The sequence below is a fragment of the Mus caroli genome, chromosome 13, assembly GCF_900094665.2.
Source record: "Mus caroli chromosome 13, CAROLI_EIJ_v1.1, whole genome shotgun sequence".
NCBI classification, from domain to species: Eukaryota; Metazoa; Chordata; class Mammalia; order Rodentia; family Muridae; genus Mus; species Mus caroli.
In genome coordinates this window covers 112,678,454-112,699,797 of record NC_034582.1, presented here as the reverse complement: position 1 = coordinate 112,699,797, position 21,344 = coordinate 112,678,454, and the positions used below count along the sequence as shown (strand labels likewise).

Genomic DNA, 21,344 nt, shown 5'->3' with positions numbered 1-21,344 from the left:
AATTAAAATAATTACAGTGGCACTGTCTCAAAAACTTTTGAAGTGAATACATCCACTCTCGCACAGGACTGGACTTTCCATTAGTCTTTATTGTCCAACTCATTGAGAGAGATTACCGATCAGTACCCATTAACTATCAGAGCATTGCCCTCAGACGAGCCTTTCTTGGGATGAATGAGTGAGCCGGCCACGTGCAAGTGACTGGCAGTCTCCAGCCACTTTAGGGGCGGGTGCGGAGAGCAGGGATGAAGGAATCACAACACAACTGGATCTCTCCAGGCTGACGGGGTCGGTGAGTCTGCAGACACGTGCTGCCACCGCAGGGCAGACGTTGGGGACAGAGAGAGAAATAGAGAGATCCCCGGCGCCGGAGCGTGCTCGTCCCCGCGGCCGCCGAGCCCAGGGCGCCAGTGCGTCGGCGGGACCCCTAGCGGATCGTCCGAGCGTCCCTGCTGCAGAGGTGAAGATGGAGAGCGAGGAGCTGCCTGGGTACCCGAGCAGCTGCGCCACGGGACTGGAGAGCGTGGAAAGAAAGGCACGAGGCCCGGGAGCCAGCTAGGTAAGGACAAGGGCCCACCTCCGCTCCGGAAAGGGGGCGGGGCAGGGCGGGGCCGCGGGATATAAGCCTCCCGGGCGGCCCAGCCAGTTTTCGACCAGGAGTTCGCGATCGGAAGTGCAGCTACGGGCCCGGTGGGGGCGGGCTGGCTGCCGGAGCGCAGCGTCGCCAGGGCTTCAGCCTTCCCGGTGCTCAGGCTGCCTTGCTCTACCGGGAGAAGCCGCAGCAGAGCCCACGGAAGCCTTCGAACGCGGGCGCCGCGCGGGGAGCCCCGAATCCCCCCGGGGGGCTCCCTCCCTCCTCCCCTCCTCACTGGCCCCAGGGGCGTGGCCAGGCTTCGCAGGGATTGGCGCTTCGGGTGCGTCCGCGTCCGGCGTGGTGACGCAGCACGTCGACGTAAGTGACGCGCAGGCCCCGGGCCGCTCCTCCTTCCCTAAGTGAGTGCCGGCCGGGTCGGGGCGGGGGGGAAGAGGAGGGAGAGGCGCCGGAGGGAGAGGCGACCCGGGGAGTCGTTGTGGGCCGCGGGCGGGACCGGGGCTGGGGCTGCCGCAGCCTGGGCCGGGCGGAAGGCTCGGCGTGCCGTTGGGAGGCCGCCGAGGCTGTTCGGGGTCCTCCCCGGCCGGACTTGCGCTCCCGGGCGTCCCTGAGCCTCCCGGCACTGTGCCCACCCCGCTCCAGCTCGCGTCTCCAGGCTCCAATTAGGTCAGGCTCGGAGTTCCGCGGCCGCGGCTCCGGCCCGCGACGCGCGGCGGCCGCTCGGCTGGCTCGCCTTTCTTCTTCCCCAGCCTTGCTCTCGGCCTCCCCCTCCCCCTTCTCTCCCCCTCCACCCGGTACCTGGGTTTTGGTTTGGTTTTCTTGTTGTAGGGGTTTTGTGTCAGCCCGAGCTCATGGGTATACATTATCATGCTCCTCTTTTGTAGAGCACCCCGACGGCCATGGAGGCTGAAGAGACGATGGAATGCCTTCAGGAGTTTCCTGAACATCATAAAATGATCTTGGACCGATTGAATGAACAACGGGAGCAGGACCGGTTTACGGACATCACCCTGATTGTCGACGGTGGGTAGGGGTAGTGGGCAGAGGAGGAAAAATGGGGAGCTTCAGTTCTCCCTCGCTGCCCGCCTTTTTGTACCCATCCTCTCCGGGCTCTCTTCCAAAGTCGATGGAGGGTTTGCATCAGGGAGGGCGCCTGTCAGTGCTGCTCACGTAGACCATGCTGCAGAAAGCTGGTTGGCTAGTCTAGATTTTAATCTCCTAGTCTGATATGCATCATCACATTTTAACTTCTTGCAGCATGCTCAAGTTTTATAATTGCGTTTGATAAGTGCCCCGAGGAGACAGAAGAAACCTCAAAATGTTTGGTCAGACAAGGAGGCGGTCTCAGTGTTTTGTTTTGTTTGTTAATAAGCCCGTTCTTAGCAAGCTGCTTTGAGGAGTCCAGCCCAAGAATCATTTGGGAAGTTTTCATTCTAGTTTTCCAAAATGGTGTGGAAAGGAAAGTGGATGAGAAACCACCTACACTCGTGGGGCTACACTCATACCCACTGTGAGTGACTAAAAAATAAGTTGGAAATCTTTGCTAGTCAATCCTTGTATAGGCAAATCCAGATTAGGGTTCCTTTTAGTGAACATTGGCTTTCTAGACAAGATGTTCCTTATAATGAAAGTTTGTAGGTGTGTTGTGCCTACAGCTATCGTGAACTTTTGCACTGTCATACTTAGCACTTTATTGCATTTTATTTTCTGTGTACGAGTGTTTTGCCTGTGTGCGCCCCATGCCTGACTGGTGTTCGAGGAGGTCAGAAGAGTGTGTCAAATCCCTTGGAACTGGAATTGCAGTCAGTTGTGAGCTGCCTTGTGGGTGCTGGGAATTGAACCCGGCTTTCCTGGGAGAACAGCTGTTGCTCTTAACCACCAAACCAGTTCTCCAGGCCATATTTAGCTGTTTCAGTGGGGTTAAATGTAGCTTGCTACTTAATTGGATGGAACAGAAACTGCTAGAAGAAATTTGTTGTTTGGTATAAACTAGCTTTTATAAAAACTGTTGAAGTCTTTGAAGTAAAGATATGTATTTTGTGAAGAAAGGATTTTAACTTTGATTTTGATGCCAGTGTGTTTTTATTCCTCTCCATCTCTTCACCCCACCCTACCCCCTTATTTAGGACACCATTTTAAGGCCCACAAGGCTGTTTTGGCTGCCTGCAGTAAGTTCTTCTACAAATTCTTCCAGGAGTTTACTCAAGAGCCTTTGGTTGAAATTGAAGGTGAGTAGTATTTTCCACAGTACTTAGCAAAATAACTGGCTGGTTTAGCAGGGCTTCCCGGGAAATAAACTCCAATAGTCTCTGGTAGACAACTAGACACATTGCTTTTTATTACTTGAGAATTCTTTCAGGAGTAAGTGATAGATGCTGGTTTCTAACAAGTCTGGTCCATTGCTAAAACAAGGGCTCACTGTCATTTTCAAAGCCTGCATAAATGGAAACTACCATCTTTTTTAATGACCTTAGGCTTTAAGGATGTTAGAGATGGTAGAGATATTTTAAATTGCAGGAGAGACCTCCGTACTATCAGAAGTAGTGATATACAAATGAAATGGGCTGCCATAATTGGGGAGGACTGGAGAAGATGAACTTATAAAAAAAAAATTAGTAGAGAAGGGGCCATCAGTTTTTAGGTATTACTTTGAAAGCAAATGATTGACTTTTTTTTTTTTTTTTTTAAATCCCAAATGGCAGGCCAATTGCCGGGCATTGTGCTGTGTAGTTTGTGTCTTATCTGGGGCTCATGCTAATCTTTTGAAAAGTGGAGGTACTTTGCTTATGGGGATCAGGCCCCTACAGTTTATGAAACTAAGGTTGCCTAGCTAGTCATTTTAGTTTGTACTATTAATTATGCTTTTATCTTTTACTACTACAGTACTAACCCCCATGTCCCATCAAATTCTAAAATCAGAAGTAAACACATGTGCCTGTGTAAAACAGAATCTTCTTTCAGGGTTTCTCTGTTTTGTGTCTTTTTTACTGAGTACATATTCTTTATTCTGGGTGGGTTGCTTAGAAACTTATCTTGGAGGAAAAAAAATGATACCTAGGGGAGTGAAGAAACGAGTTGTAACTTTCATTTTGATATATTTCAGTTAGTGTATCAGCAGGTAAATTACTTTTTGATTATGTATGAGAGACAGCACAGGCTTACTGGACATACATAAGGATTGTTAGTGAGACTCTAGCTGCCTAGATTGTAATATTTTTGCTACCAAATAAGTCAATCAGCTTGAGGCTTGTTAAGTAGCTAAAAAGTTACTTCATCTCAGTTGTGTATTTGTCTTTTCATCTAAAAGCAGGTTAATTGGCTTATAGTGATTAGTTGAAATAATGCACATAGAAAACCTGTCACCTGGCATATTTGGTGTATTGCCAAAGTTTAATAGGTGAGAGCTATTCATCATATTGATTACCTGTTGTGTTATGTAGTGTGCTTGATCCAAGAGCTGAAGAATTTATGAACACAGCATTCCTTGAAGTGCTTGAAAATGTAGCAACAGTCTAGAAGAAGAATCAAAAAGATATTAGAGCCCATTAGTGTGGGTGGTGTATTGTGATGAGGACAATGAGGTTTGTGCATTTCGGGGAGGAGTTCATTCTACTAAGTGAATGTTATTAAGAAAGGGAGGGGGAGGTGGGCTATGGTGGGTACTCCTGAGCCTGTGCACAGTCCAGGCCAAAGGCCAACATCATTGTCTTCACTGATGGCTGTCCACCTTATTCCTTTAGGCAGGGTCTCACAGTTGCTCCCAGTACTGGCTAGTTGAGCTAGCCCTGCCACTGTCTTCCCAGTGCTCTAACTGCAGGCAGGTTGCTTCATCTATCCAGCGTTTGCATAGGTTCTGGGGTCTTAACTCCAGTCCGCTCACCTGAACGGCGGGCACTGCGCTGCCTCCCCACACCTGGCATTCAGAACCAGGGCCCAGGCTAGAGGCACTTGTTGCTAATTGAGAAAGCAGCAGAAAGCAGCACTGGAGAAAGGATTTTTTTTCTTTTGTCTCTCAGCACCTCTGACCTACATCCATTATAGAGAGTGGTACCTATATACTAAATATCTAAATTGCATAATAAAATGGAAAATACTTTTTCTTGTTATTTGGTGGGGTTCAGGTTTTAAAAAAAGTTATCAATTATCATTTAACCCTTAATTCTGAAATTGCTATTTTATCCCAAGGTTACCTGCTGTAAAGTTCTGGGCATGTATTAGAACACTTGAGTTTGGGTCTTAGTTTTACTGTTTAGAAAAAGACCTTGAATGATACAGCTTTTTTAAGACTATAAGTAGTTTTGGATTATGTCATGGACATTTGGTGTAAGAGTGGGTGCTCTTATCCTTTAGAGACTGCTTTTGTTTCTGTTTTAGCATGCAGTCAACCTGTCTGGGTTCAGACACACTCTCAGCTGTGCATCCAATTTGAATTTTGTTTTAAAATCTTTATAATCCTGGCAAAGTGCTAATCCCATCTCTAGAGAGATGGGCAAGAAGATGGGAAATTTGAGGCCGTCCTGGGCTGCAACAGGATCTCAAACACATGAACACTGTTGTACTGCTGTCAGTACAGGGACTTAGAATTGCAGCTTATTTTGAATGATGCTAAGAGGAGAAAAATAATACCAGTACCCCCACCCACACCTTTTATTACCTTGCTTGATTCTTAGGAATTTCTCTGGTAGAATTTTTTTTCCTGTTTATACCTATTGTTCAGCTGTGAGATTTGGCCTTCCCTTATGTCTAAGCCAGGATATTTGGGAGGAAAAATAGAAAGCCTTAGGACTTTGCTATTTGATTTCACTTTCCAGTCAGCTCTTCGGAGTCCTTGTGTATGTGCTGTGTCTTCTCTCCAGGAGCTACAGCCTTAATCAGTGGACAGGATAGGGTGGGTGTGCTAGTGCTTTCTCTGTTTCAGATGGAACTAGAATCCCATCTGTAAAATGTGAGCAGTAACTCGTGATTTCTTGACGAAGATACCTTTGACTAGAAATACAGCCCCAACCCCCTCTGGCTTTGAATAAAAATTGTTGCTCCTGAAGCCAGTTACATACATGTTCAGCTTTGTGACGTGGATTTTATCCATATATTATCTTCAGGAGACATCTAGTCCCTAATTCAAAAAGAAGACTAATTTTCTAAATTCATTATTTTTCTGGTTTTGAAACTACAGTTCTAAAATTCCTCTTTTGGCAATTCTATCATGTCCAGAAAACTTCATCCCTAATTGTCAAAGACAAGCCAGGCAAAGGATCTGTTAAACATTAAAAACTATGGGGTTTTGTTTGAAGACAGGATCTCTACATAGCCTCTGCTATCCTGAACTTACTATATAGACCAGGCTGACCTCCCTATTGCTAGGCATGTGCTACCACACCCAGCCAAAAGTTGTTTTGCGTATGAATTTTTTTTTTTTAAATACAGACTAGAGGAATGTCAAAATAGTGCCCCCATGAGAAGACCGAGGTTAGGTGCTCTTCAGCATTTTCCTTAGGTAACCTCTCAGGAATTGCTTCCTCCCAACCCCCCACCCCCGGAATAACTCCACTAAGAGAGGAATAAAGGATTGATGAGAATGTTTTAATCCTAAAATACCAGATTATATTTCTCCCTTACCTGAGAATTGACTGAAAGCTGGAGAATTAACACCGGCTAGCCTGATGTTCACAGCTCAGTAACAAACAAAAGAATGTCTGCTTCAAAACAAGGTGGAAGGAGAACAACATAAACATTTTCCTGTCTTCTGTACTTGTATACTCTCACATACACACACATGATATATAGGAAACCAAATCCAATAGCATATTAATTAAAAGATCATTTACCACAACCAAGTGAGACTGTTCCTGTGATACAAGGATACTTCTGTGCAGAACTCTGTGGTACACCATGTTGACTGTTACATCTCAACACAGTAAGACTTAGGCAGAGTCTTCCGTGAGTATGGTGCTTACTATCACAGGCAACAAGAACATAGACACAGTAAAGGGAGCGGTGAGAACATGAGATGGAATGGAGGAGATACTTAAACCAAGGATCTACGTGGAAAGGAATCCAGACAACTTATTTAAAAACAGAGTAAGAATTTAAATAGAAATTTCTCCAAGAAAGAAATGCAAACGACCATTAAGTATATAAAGCATGTTCCACTTAATTAAGTCAAATCTAGAAAGTATCACATACGTTTGTGAAGAAGGCTATCAAGAAAGCAGAAAACAGGTGTGGGAAGAGAAGTTGGAAATGAGTGTGGGTGTTCTGGAAAACAATCATTCCAAAAACTTAAAAGTAGAAACACCATATGTATTGAACAGCTTTCCGAGGGAGATTTGCTTTGGCTCAGAGTTAGAGGTTATGGGTAGGATGGAGAGCCTTGGCACAGAGGGTGGGTACTGAATCAGGCCTTTGGCATAAGCAAGAAGGACCTTCCTCTCACTAGCCCTTCTTTAAAATCAATTCAATATACATTGAGCATTGAGCCCTTACTCTGTAACTTAAGCCTTTTTAGTATATAAATGCTTCCTGTTCATGAATGAGTTTATAATATTCTCATAGAAGCACACTATGGAGAATGGTGCTTATTGAAGAACAATCCAGTATCATCTGTATACAGACAAAAGCTTCACAAAGACTGCAGGACAGAATAACTTAAGCCCCAGCTCTCTAATATCCCATCCATCTTTGAACAAGCATCCTCAGGATCCAGTCTTGAGTAACATCGCCTGCTGGAGTCCAAGTTGTTGACACATGAGCCTTTGGGAGGGATATTTCATCTTTAAGCCATAGTGTACAGAATCTAGTAATTCCACAACTAAGTATTCATGTAAAAGAATTGGACTCCTTGGCCAACAGGATGCCTCAGTGAACAACAGCATTTAGTGTGAGCCTGACAATCTGAGTTCAGTTCCTGGAACCCACAGCTGACCTCTACAGGCACACTGACATATGTCCATGTATCATGCACTCAGTAATGCACTAAAGGCTGTCTTTATTGCATATCCACATTCTTTTCAGCACCATTCGTGGTAGCCAACATGTGGAAATGACCTAAGTGTTCATCAGCAGACTAAGAATGATGGAAATTTATGCATATACAAAATAGAACACTGGCCTTTAAAAATTCTGCCATATGCAACAATGTGTATAAACCTTGAAAATGTTAAAGTAAGCTAGTTAAAGATAATCTATCCTGTTACATAACCATCTGAAATTGTCAAATTTATAGTTAAGGGGTGGGGGTTGGAGAAGTGGCTCAGCAGTTAAGAGAATATTGCTTTTCCAGAGAATCCCAGTTCAAATCCCATCTCCTATACCAGGCAGCTCACAACCACCTGATATTCTAGCTCCAGGAAGTCCAGGACTTCTGGCTTGCACAGGCCTATATACATAATTTGAATTAACTTAAACCTTAAGGGAGTGAGAGTTGGAGTGGGCTTATCAGGCCACAAAGAAGAGCATGAGATCATAGCTTGGTAAGTAGTACCAAAATGTGACTAGGATACTGAAGAATTCTTGATATTTTCCAAATGAGAAGAAATGACCAAATCCCAAGTACTTTCTTTACATTCTGAAGTTTCTTTTTTGTTTGTTGGGTTTTTTTGTTGTTGTTTTTTTAGAGACAGGGTTTCTCTGTATAGTCCTGTCTGTCCTGGAGCTCACTTTGTAGACCAGGCTGGCCTCAATCAAACTCAGAAATCCACCTGCCTCTGCCTCCTGAGCGCTGGGATTAAAGGTGTGCACCACCACGCCCAGCTCTGAAGTTTGAATTAATGTGAACTAATGGTAATGTGCATCTTTTTTACAGGTGTTAGTAAAATGGCTTTTCGCCATTTAATTGAGTTCACATACACAGCAAAACTAATGATACAAGGGGAAGAAGAAGCCAATGATGTGTGGAAAGCAGCAGAGTTTCTACAAATGCTGGAAGCTATTAAAGCACTTGAAGTCAGGTAATTGTTTATTTCTTTAAGAATGCTAATGGCACTGTTAAGACTATAGAGTATGTGTCGAATCATTAAGTAGTGACATCCTGAAACTAAGAAAATCTGAATAGTGATTTGGTTTCTCAAGAACTCCTAAGATTAAAGTAGTGTCTCTGGTATGTAATAAGAGAGTCTGGGCAACTCTTTAGGGTGACCTCTGGGTCCTTGAAAATCTTTTGCTGAATTTGAGTGAGAATTATACTAAGAATGCTAATAAAAATAAATAGGCCATGGTCGAGGTGTCTTTTCGAAGCAAGAGAGCTTTGACATTTATTGCCTTACTCTTATCTGACCTATTTAATTGGAGCCTATGGGGGTCAATTCTATTCAAACCACCACAGTGGCTAATCTACTATAACTATTACAATCTAAATATATATATATGCTTGTTATGTACTCTGCATAACCTCTAAATGGTGTAAATCTCCATACCAGCTGCAAAGGGGAAAACGTAGTATTCATTGGTATTGTGATAGCATGAGAAGATATCCATCCTTATGTAGATACTACTTGGTGACTCATGCCTTTAGTCCGAGCACTCAGGAGGCAGAGACAGGCAGATGTCTGTGAGTTTGAGACCAACCTGGTCTTCAGAGACAGTTTAGGATAGTCAGGCCTACCAGAAGAGAAGCCATGTCTTGAAAAAGCAAACAATAAAAATCCCACAGAATTTCTTCTAGGAGGCATTCAGAAAATATTAAAGGATACAGTGAACAGGCCACTCAGCATCTTCACACACTGGAGCAATCTGCTGAGGGAGGCCTTGGGCATTGCTCTGGGTTACCTCAGCTCTATCACTGTGGACTTAGTAAAGTTGCTCAGCTCCTGTCACATGGTATAATAATTTGACTTTCTACATAGGATTGTTAATGAGGTTAAATTAATGCCTGTAAAAATGCATATAACGGAGTCTATCAAATTATATTCCAAATATATGAATTATTATTTCGTTGTTAATTTGTTTTTCCCATTCCTCCTCCTCCTCTTTTTTAATGATTTATTATAGGTCTTTAGAAGTGCCAACAAGGACAGTTTTGTAGGTCATTTCCCTTAGGAAACAAAGTGGTTTAATCCAACTAACTAGTATGGTTTAGTCAAGAGATGAAATTGGGAATAAATCTAGGAGATGAATTGTCCATAAATAACATTTTTTCATCTTTATTTTATGTGTATGGGTGTTTTGCCTTCGTGTTTGTCTCTATGCCTTATATATGAGGTGTTCCTGGAGACCAGAAGAATTTTAACTGGAATTAAAATTTACTGTAAGCTTCCATGGGGGTGCTGGGAATTGAACCCAGGTCCTCTGGAAGAGCAACTAGTGCTCTTCTTAGCCATATTTCCAGACCCCAGTAACATTTCTTTTAGCTGATTTGACAGTTCACAATTACACTTATTTGGAAAGAATTTGGTGTGTATCCATTCCGATCCCTAACACCTGGTACATTGTACATTGGCGTTTGTGGATGTATGCCAGTCCAAACCAGCCTAGTCGTCTCTGGGAGACACCTGAAATTGATTAGCAAAATAAAGATGCGTGCTTGGGCTTATGTATAGATGGCACAGTTTTCAGTCTGTGGTTTAATTTTTTGAGTACCTTCTGAAGTGTTTGCTATTTTTCACTTAGTATTGCATTTCAGAGGTTCATCTATAATGTGCTTGTTACTGCATTCATTTTTATTGCCTAGTAGTAGTTCATAGAGTAAATGGCAGTATGACATTTGGGTTATTTTCCCTGTGTTTCACTGTTAGAGCAATGCTGCTGTATACAAGTTAGAGGGCATGATAACGTTTAGTAAACATTTAAAGTTCAGTGTGTATGCCTTTGGAAACAGTGGCTTTGCTGGTACACAGGGACTACAGGTTTTTGAGTGTTTTGTTTTGTTTTAAACATTATTATTATACATAAGTACACTGTACTTGACTTCAGACGCACCAGAAGAGGGCATCAGAGCCCGTTACACATGGTTGTGAGCCACCATGTGGTTGCCAGGAGTTGAACTCAGGACCTTTGGAAGAGCAGTCAGTGCTCTTACCTGCTGAGCCATCTCTCCAGCCCTGGAACTGCAGTTTTATTGTATCCTCACCAGTACACTACGGGTTATTTTTTCAAACCTTACAAACATTTTAAAGTCTTTATTCACTAGTGGAGGCAAAATCAAATGTAAGCCATATAGCTTGTTACCACCTCTGGATGTATGTGAGTGAGTCATTGTGTCTTGAAATTTAGTGTGTGTTTGTTGTGTTGCATGCGCACATGCATGCGTGTGTGCATGCATGCAATCTCAAGCAGTCAGAGGACAAATTCGAGTAGTTGGCTATGTGCATTGTGCAGGTCCTGGGGAATCAAACTCGGTTGAGCCATCTCAATAACCCTGTTTTATTAAGCCTTAGCATGGTAAATGTGCTGCTTTTATACTTATTAAGCCTTATTTAAAGTATGTGGTTTGGGGGGTTGAGAGGTGGCTAAGTGGTCAAGAGCATTGACTGCTTTTCCAGAGGACCCAGAGCTGATTCCTGGCCACCCACATAGTGACTCACACTCATTTTTAAATCTAGTTCCAGAAGATCTGATGGCCTCTTCTGGCTTTTGTAGGCACAAGGCAGGCATGTGGTGCATAAATAAAAATGGTAGGCAACACATAAAATATAAAAGTACAGACTATGGGGCTAGAGACGTGGCTCAGTGGTTAAGAGCACTTATTCTTGCAGAGGATCTGAGTTCAATTCCCAGCACCCACATGGTGGCTCACAACCATCTCTTACTTAAGTTCCAGGAGATCCATTCCCCTTTCTGACATCTGCAGACACTACCCACCCATGTGGTGACCATACATGGTAGGCAAAATACATAAAATGATTACATCTCATAATTAAATGTTTAAGATTTTAAAAGATGGGGCTTAGAGAGATGGCTCAGCAGTTAAGAGCACTGACTCCTTCCAAAGGTCCTGAGTTCAATTTCCAGCAACCACATGGTGGCTCACAACCATCTATAGTAGGATCTGATACCTTCTTCTGGTGTGTCCGAAGACAACTACAATGTACTCATATAAATAAAGATTAAAAAAAAAAAAGATTTAAAAAGATGCAGTTTTAACATAACCATAAAACTATTATCTCTATCATCTTAATGGCAATTCAGCCCCCCCTTTTCAGTCTTAATTATTATGCATATACTATACTGTTAAACATAAGTTGCATTTTCTAGAATTTTACATATATATACACACACACACATATAGTGGGTATTCTTAACCTAATTTCATCATTGTTTTGAAATTTATTGATACATTTGTGGATGTTATCTTTTCTCCACTCTGAAACAGGCAGACTTTGTTTTTAAGCTGTTGTGTATATAAACAACTCTGAAAACAGATCCAAAGTAAAGAGTTGTCTGTGAATTTGTTATAAATCCTACAACAGCATGAGAGATCTGTGAAGACTTTCCCAGCAATATTCCCAGCAGAACTGTTTTGGCTTCTGGGGATTTTTCTCATAATTGCCTTCATTAGTCAGTGGTAAATCTACCAGTAGGAACTGTGACCTAATCCATTCCATTTTTTTCATATTAAGCTTATTTCAGACTACTATTAACAGAATTTGAGTAAATATCATCTGCCTACCTTGTACCTACAAATTTAAGGCCTATTTTATGGAGGGAAATGGGTTGACATTGCCAGCAGTTCAGAGAGAATGCTTGGCTCTAATTGTAGTTTTTGGAGTGCTGTCTAAAGGTAGTTCAGGTTTTATTTACCACAGACACCTGACTCTCAGTTCTGTGACAGTTGTCCATGTTACAGTCCTGGATTTCTCTCTCCCACATACCTCCTGCAGTTGCTGCTTTCCCTCCACCTCACAGAGTTAAGGTCCTAGTTTAGCAACTGTAACTTACTCCTTTCTAGTCATCCACTCCTGCCTAGAACTTGCATACTTGCATAGAAAATATTAGCGCACTTTTAAATAATTTAGAAACCCGTTATGTTTCCCACTTGGCCTCATGTGTGCCATTATAAATATGCTGCTTGGTCCAGTGGATTTTATTTCTATAAGATTCTAATAAGAGAATCCAGATGACTAACGTAGAATTAGGTTGAATCCTGTAAGCCTGTATCTGAAGAAGACGTCAGCTTTATTGTCCCATAGTTACTAGTGGGGAAAAAATAATGCCAAAGAATATTCAGGGCAGAATCCTAATTTCCTAATTAGGTTTATATAAGCCTCCCCTCCTTTTTGTCTTCATCATTACTCAGGAAGCAGCTGAGAAGAGATGATCCCTTTGTGGGGACAGCTGAACTTGATGACCAACCTGCCTTACTCAGATTTTTGGACAAGGAGGAGGTAGGGAAGTGGAGTGCGAAATCATTTTGAGTCAGTGTTTGAGGAGGATATTGTAAGAATTCAAATAGCAGTATCTGTTGGAGGTAGGAAGCATAAGAAACTAACACCTTCCTGTTATCCAGTTACTCTAGTGCTTTCGTGATAAAGATGCACCATTTTCAGACTAGGTGATCTAGGAAGCCAAACATGACTTGCCATGGACCATAGTCCTGAGGCCTGAAGCAGCTAGCTGTACAGACTGGAATAGCACAAGAATAACCTACCTGGAAAGATCATCAGGGTGAAGCTAGCACCACACAAAGGTTCCAGATCAGTGTCAGTTTGTAAGTAACAGCATCCTGTGAGATGCTGCTGGTTCACTGCAAGACAGGCAACCTTTTAGGAGGTATCAGAAGTCAGGCATGAAGTCCACACTTCAAGACCAGTTTGGGATGGTGAATGTTGGCTCTTGGCATTAACAGTGGCAGTCTGGGCAAAGCAGGCTTGCTTGTTTAATAGGCTGCTTCCACCAAGTAATTAGTCTTCTTAGAGACTGGCCATTTGTCATGGGCATGTAATGAGTGACTCAGGAAGTTTCCAAAACCATTTGTTTTTCCCTATGATTGGGCTTTTGAAGTAGCTGTCTTTCAAGTTAGCTCACCAAATAGTTAAGCCACTGGCAACAGCCCATGTGTCAGTAAAAATATAGCAAGATAAATCATAAGGAGTGTTGGCCAGATGACAATGATGTTAAATGATGACAGTGTAAACTTATGCCTACAGAGCATCACTGCTGTGTCTAGTTTGACTTTCACAGATGCTGTTGAGGCTAAGCACATGCAACAGAAGGCCAACTGCTTTTTCAAATTAAGCATTTCTTCTTGACTAACCAAAGAAAGATAACTTGCTGGATACCTCTTACCATATTAGTCACAAAGTCTGGTTGACTCAAATACAAAATGGGACATTCAGACTGGAAGACCAGCTTTCCACAGGTCGGGTATCAATTTCAGTATGTGACCAGCAGCATGCTAATTGTTTTCTGAGGAGTTGTACCTTGTAGCCATGACTAAGGTCAAGTCTAAAACCCAAAACCTTGGAGTAGAGACTGCCTCCCTTTGCCCAAGTATCTTCCAACATTATTGGAAGTGTGTGTGTGTGTGTGTGTGTGTGTGTGTAAGGAAATTTTTGCTCCACCATGAATTTTGTTTTTCCCTAAAGCAGCTGAAGTCAAGATAGAGGGGAAGAGAGGAGGTAGAGAGAGATGTGGAAGGTGACAGACACACTGCCAGGAAACAAGGCACATTTTCTTTCCATTTCAAGCAGAAGCTGCGTGTTTCTTGCCCATCCAAACACCTCAGTCAGCAGCAGGGTGAAAGCTTCAGAAATGGTCTGTTTCAGCTTGTGGTCCTTCCTGACTTAGCATCTCTCTCCATGTCTTCTAGATGAGGGTGGCAGAGAGTCCGCCCTTTGGCTTGACTTAGATTTGCAGAGCACGCCCTGTATATTTGATGTCCTTGTCATAATACTGTACCTTAGGCTTTTATGTAATGTTAACAGAAGGTGACAGTGGGGAGGCAGAGGTTAGCAGGCCTCTGCTTTCTAGAAATTTATGAATTTTAGTTCTCACATTTTAGTCTGTGATCCATTTAGAATTATTATTTATAAATGGTATGAATTTAAAGATAGAAGCTTATTTTCTAATATACTTAACAGATATTCCAGCACCACTACTTTTAAGTGTCTTTTCTCCATAAAGAAAATGCAAGATGTTTTTTCACAACTTAAGTTTATTTTGTAAGTACTGGTCTGTTGTTGACTGTTCCATTAACCTTCATATAGCTACACTTGGATGAATGTCACTGTCTTGAATGTTACAGCTTTTATGGAAATGTTAAAATTGATCAGTTCAGGCTGCCTTATTTTGTTTCTGCCTTCCATATATAAATTTAGTTTATTGATTTTTTTTTTTTCAAAGTCTGATTTTATAGATTTTTTTTAAACCTATATTTTATATGTTTCAGGAACAAAGAAAACTCAGCTCCATTAGAGGAAAACACTACAGGAAAAAATGAGGCAAAAAAAAGAAAGATTGCAGAAACTTCAAATGTTATCACTGAATCGTTACCATCTGCAGAGTCAGAGCCTGTGGAGATTGAGGTGGAGATTGCTGAGGGCACAATTGAAGTAGAAGATGAAGGCATCGAAGCTTTGGAGGAAATGGCTTCTGCCAAGCAGTCTATAAAGTACATACAGAGCACAGGCTCCTCCGATGATTCCGCTCTGGCGTTGTTGGCAGATATCACCAGCAAGTACCGTCAAGGTGAAAGCAAAGAACAGATTAGCGAAGATGACTGTGCATCTGACCCCATAAGCAAACAGGTAGAAGGTATTGAAATTGTGGAACTTCAGCTGTCACATGTGAAGGACTTGTTCCATTGTGAGAAATGTAACCGTTCGTTTAAATTGTTTTACCATTTTAAGGAACACATGAAATCACACTCCACTGAGAGTTTCAAGTGTGAAATATGCAATAAAAGGTATCTTCGAGAGAGTGCGTGGAAACAGCACCTAAACTGTTACCACCTTGAAGAAGGTGGAGTAAGTAAGAAGCAAAGAACTGGGAAAAAAATTCACATATGCCAGTACTGTGACAAACAGTTTGACCACTTTGGACACTTTAAAGAACACCTTCGAAAACATACAGGTAATTAGCAAATACTTTGTTTCAAATACTATTTTTTTCTACATTCAATTGAAATCTAAATCCTGTTTTTCCCTCTGTATTTTCTGATGAGCATGGTACATACTGATTTCTTGATGCTTTAAATGGAAATCGGTGTCAACCTTAAAAATGATTGTTGTTTTTATGTCTTGCCCTTTTTTATATTCTTTAAAGAAATATGTAAAATAGATTATAGTTTATTTGCTAAGTACCATGTATTATTAAATTTTAGTTATGTGAAATTATTATTTTGCTTTCCATGTTAACATGTTACATAGGTAAACATTTATAAGCAATCTAACAATTTTATATTTTTTTTTCTTTTTGAAGGGGCATACATTTATAATCCTCTTTTTAGGAGTATGTACTGTATTCTGTGGATGTTGAATTTTCATGTGAGATGTTTATACTCTTGGTGCATGTGCATGTGTGTGTGTAAGTGTGTAAGTGTAAGCCAAAGGTGATGGGCCTTTCCCCAGAATTTCTTTTCATCTTCATTTTTGGAAGCAGAATCTCACTGAACCTGAAGTTAATCAATTCAACAAAGTGTCCGATCAGGGAGCTTCAGGGTTATGCCTCCACTCCCCACCCTTACCAGATGCCGAAGTTACATACCACAGTGCCTCCTAGGGATTAAATCTCATATCCTGTTTGTGCAGCAGACACTTCCAGTAGTAGTAATATATTTTTGACCCAGTCATCTATGTCTGTCTCTCTCCACATCTCTTAAAGGCAAATGTGTCAGGACTAGTGGACAGCCAAGGGAGGTGAGGAATACTCACTCTTCTTCTAAGAGTTATCTCACTCTTGAAGAGGTCCCAGGAAGCCTTTCTTTGTTCTGTGTCAACAAACAAAATGTGTCATCTCCCCCTCCCCAACATACCCTTTTCCTTGCTTTAATTCCCCTAGCATTTCTTGCTAGGCTTCCTCAGTCACACACAGGAAGGACCTACTACCAATAACTTAATTTTTTGCTAGGCTCTAAACCCTCTGTAATAGGATGGAGAAAGCTATTGCCATGAGCTGCTAAGTGTTAGATTTCTGAACAATTGTGCTTGAGGTTTGTTACATACAGTGATTAAGGCTATTTGGAGTGTTGATACTGGAAATAGAACATAGGTATATACACCATGCAGGGTCTGTTTTTTTGATGCTGGAATTTGGACAGCTACTAGTGTTGATTGTTTCTTGTTTTTTTAAATAGCTCTCTCACTGCCCTGAGTTGTTTATATACTGATTGAACTTGAAGAATCAGATAGATTCAGAAAATGTGTTATTCCTCAAGATCCAGCTCCAATTATGATGACTCACAGAAAAAGAAGTTAACCTGAAAACAGGTTTTCAAGCAAGAAATAAGACACACAGAAAAGTGTGAAAGCAAGTTATTTTCATTGTTAGTGGAAGGATGGATGACTTCAGAGTTGGGTCAAAGTAGAGGAATACCAAGAGATTGCTACAGCAGGCCACCTGGGCAGCACACAGGGTCTGCAAGTGGTTCGTGGGCAATGGGTGGGAGCAGCAAGAGAGGAGAGCTTTTCCATCCTGTGCTTTTTCTTCATTTAGCAGAGCAAACACGGGGCTGGTGCACTTTATGTTGTATGTCTCTCAAGATGATGTGAGATAACTGAAGTAACTTAGATTTGCTACTTATATCGATTATCGAGCCATATGCTCAGTGTATGGTCCATTAAGTACCAAAGCAAACTGAACTTCACCTTGTAGGCTTAATGTAGAAGCAAAATGACCAGATTTCTGTTTTAGAGAGATGACTGGCAAAATAGATGGATGTGGAATAAAAGCTGCTGGCTCTGATGAGGAAATCTCTCACAGTAATCTAAAGAACGGGAGAAGAGGTAATGGCAGCAGTAGTGAGCGGGTGGAGTGGGGCAGGGTCCACAGGATTCCTGCTGAGTCTTGAAGGTGAAAGATGGTGATCTCTAACTTTGTGTTGGAGTGACTCTGACTGGGGTTTATTAAGAAAACATCAAGTGAAAGCCAGCAAAGGGTAAAGAGAATGCCATGTCCACTTGACATCTGTATTTGAAAAGAAGTCTTAAGGTAAATTTAACATGTTTTTAAGTAGTTGCTCCCTATTTTCCAAAACGGTGCCGAAAATAAAAGTCACCATTGACTGTTGGCTCCCTTCCTGACAAATGCCAGTTTGACAAACATGTTGGGTCACTTTATATTGAGGCCCCTTTTGTTGCTTTAAGGATAATGGCAGCTGTCCTGCACATGAGACAAAAAGAAGAGTGAAACCACTCTTTAACAACCAACAACAGTCCACACTTTCTTTTAAAAAGAAAGTCACCTGGTTATTTCTAGATTTCACCAAGCTTACTATGCTAATTGTTTCATAGACATAGTTCATGTGGCATGCAGTGGAAAGTGAGCTTTTCCTACTTCAAAAGATCTCTTAAAAGCAGCCGCTGACTAAGGAGATAACTGAGGGGAGAACATTGCTCTGGCATGCAGAGCACCAGAGTTGGCAAGGCCAGCAGATCAGGGGTAGAGTGTTTGCCTCCAGCCTTCAGGTGTCTTCCATGCATTATCAAGTGATCCATCATAGCACACACACAGCTCTAGGAAAACGTGAGCAAGCATGAGCAAATGGTATATCATTTAATTTTAGACTCTCTTTGGTTGGTTGGTTTTCAGAGATGGGGTTTCTCTGTGTAGCCCTTGGTTGTTTTGGAATCCACTCTATAGATTAGGCTGGCCTCAAACTCAGAGATCCTTTCGTCTCTGCTTCCTGAGTGCTGTGATTAAAGACATGTGCTACCGTGCCTGCCTATATTTGTTTTTGTTTTTTGAGGCAAATTTTCATTAAGTAGCCCAACTGATCCTTTTGCTTCAGCCTCCCAAGTGCTGGAATTACAGGCATGTTCAGTGATACTCTTCGTACAATCTTTTAAATGAACCACTTACAGAGATTTTGTTTTCTTCTACTGTAGCTACTTAACTGTGACAGTAAACTCCTATTAGCAGGTGTATGTGGTTGTATGTGGTTGTAGCTCTAAGTTTTTGCTAGAGATTGCCAAGTGTGGCCTTGTAAGCATCTTTTTACACATGCTCCTGTGATACATTTTTAAAAGCTCATTTTATATGTGTGTGTGTGCGCACTTGCCATCACCACGAGTATGCAAGCTAGAGAACAACTTGCAGGAGTTGGTTCTGTCCACTGTCTGGGTTCCAGGAGTTGAAATCAAGTCCATCAGTCTTAGCAGCCAGTCCTGAGCCATCTTCTGGCCTATGACGTTTAGTTTTTACAAAAATAATTGCCAAGTTAAAGAAATCATGGCAAATACCAGGTTGGTTTTTATTCCCTCCTTCTTCCTCCTTTGTATTTGTGTGCCCAAACCTGAGGTCAACTTCAGGTGTCTTTCTTCACCTTATTTATTTATTTATTTATTTAAAGATTTATTTAAAGATTTATTTAAAGATTTATTATATGTAAGTATACTGCAGCTGTCTTCAGACACACCAGAAGAGGGCGTCAGATCACATTACAGATGGTTGTAAGCCACCATGTGGTTGCTGGGATTTGAACTCAGGACTTTTGGAAAGAGCAGTCAGTGCTCTTAACCGCTGAGCCATCTCTCCAGTCCCCTTCACCTTATTTTTGAGACAAGAGTCTCTCATTGACCCTGAAGCTCACCTACTGGCTGGCTCCAGGGAGCTACCTGTGTTCACCCTACCACCACATTACCTCAGCTGGAGCTGCTGCTGTGCTACCACACTGGGTTCTTAGGTGGATCCGACTCAGGTCTTCATGCTTACACAGCTGTCACTGTACTGAGTCATGTTCCCAAGCCCTCCACATTGCCTTTCCAAAAGGCTCTAACAGTTTGTGCTTATCAATTTCATTGGTAATGAAAATCACACACAAATAAAACATAACCATTTTGTTGAGCATATTTCTCAAAGTTTCTTGAATTAAAAAGTTCCCATATCAACATCAATTCTAGATGTAGGTGCTAGCTAATTTTTCCCTCATGTGGCATCTCTACACAGCTGTGCTTCATTGGGAGAAAAGCATGTAACTTGGTAACTTGTGTCCACTTACTGAGTATTTTGGCATTGTCCAGAACCTCTTCCTCACCAGAGCAGTGACACCTGAAGTCTTGGTCCTGTTCTGCAAACACTATGCTGCCTAAATCCCCAGCCCTCGACAGTTCTCGTCCCTCTACCTCCAAGGCGTTCAGCTCCTTCATCCCTTTCCGTGCATTATCATAGTTCTGATTCCCATCTTAACCTTGTTCTTGCATACAGGGATCCAACTTGTATTTAAGAACAGCCTCCATCTTGGAATCATTGCATCTCTTTACTCCTAGGGAGGGAACTGTGCTGGAGAAAATGGTCTCAAATCTTAATTGAGTATGCTTCTTGTCTGACATATCTCTTTCTAATTGCTTCTTCAGATATTCGCTGTCACAGTCAAGACCCTTACACCCCACTTCCGCATTAGCATTAGTGTCACTCATGTTGACGTCTCCAGCAGCTTGCTTTTCTTCAAAGACCAGTCCTGAATCTTCTAACTTCACGTCTACCAGAATCATGTCCACCTTTGTTAACTCATCCTGTCCTTCCCTGCCACCTTCTGCCATAGGAAGCCAACAAATGGTGATTCCTTGTTGATCAGGGATCTTGCCCAGCACACACACACACACACACACACATTTTTTAAAAAAATAAAATAAAGAGTTTGTGGGCTAGAGAGGTGACTCAGTGGTTAAAAGTACTGGTCTCTTACTGAGATCCTGGTTCAGTCTCCAGCATGTCTTACGTGGCAGCTCACACCTGCCTGTTCCAGGGCATATGTGCAGGCAAAACACAGTACATATGAAATAAAAATAAACATTGTAAAAATTAGAAAAAAGTGAATACATGTATCTGTGTTTCTGAGAACTGAGCCTGGGGGTCTTGTGCATGCCAGAGAAGCATTCTGCCGTTGAGCCTCATCCTCAACCCCACTCCCAGGCTTCACTGAGAGAATTCTCTGCTGTTCGCACTGTTGTGCTACTTGTTAACCTCTCCATTCTGGGTGATGCTGGCTCCTAATCCCATTGTGCCTCTGACTGCTCTCATTTTCCTTGGTATTGTTTGTTAGTCCCATTTCTGTTTCTACTGTTAACATCTACTTGTTGTTTCCTCACTATTGTGTTCTCAGGGTTTTGTAATTATATAACACACTGAGAATTTTGTTCCATCTTGGAAGTATTCATTGCCACCAAAAACAACCCCTTTATCTATATATCAATCCATTGTATTTGGGTCCAGAATTGTCCATACAATTATCTCTTGGGCATCTCTGCTCCACTTTGAGTTTCTTTTAAATTTCTCTCTTAACCTCTTGGATTTTTGTTTGTTTCTTTGATTTCATAATTGAATATGTGCAGGTGTTTTTGCCTGCATGTGTTCACACAGAGGCTAGAGGGCAGCAGGTCCCCTGAGCTAAAATAGGTTGTTGTGAGCTGCCACATGTGTGCTAGAAATCAAACCTGGGTCTTCCGGAAGAGCAGCTGCTGAGCCATCTCTCTAGCCTCTTTTTTTTTTTTTTTTTTTTTTTTTTTTTTTTTTCCTATTGCCTAGCTAGCCTTCAGTTCATGATCCTTTTATTCTGAATGCCCCGAGGCCCACAGTGACCTTGACATGCCTCCACTTCTCAAGTACTGAGTTATGGTTGTACACCACCACACCGAACTTATGTGGTGCTAAGGGTTAAACCCAG

General features: G+C 42.0%; 1 protein-coding gene across 8 annotated transcripts in view; it reads left to right on the top strand.

Annotated features, from left to right (window-relative positions):
- Positions 1–372: 372 nt before the first annotated feature.
- The window catches only part of Znf131 (zinc finger protein 131), a 26,081-nt gene continuing 5,109 nt past the window's right edge, over positions 373–21,344 (top strand). Inside the window, exons 1-6 of one of the 8 annotated variants that reach the window (XM_021179897.2) lie at positions 963–993; positions 1,477–1,615; positions 2,719–2,820; positions 8,394–8,538; positions 14,913–15,270; positions 15,373–15,595. In XM_021179897.2, the coding sequence (XP_021035556.1) occupies positions 1,492–1,615; positions 2,719–2,820; positions 8,394–8,538; positions 14,913–15,270; positions 15,373–15,595 (952 nt within the window). In that variant the 5' untranslated portion in view covers positions 963–993; positions 1,477–1,491. The other 7 variants (XM_021179898.2, XM_029468417.1, XM_021179894.2 and 4 more) reach the window with 7 other exon arrangements.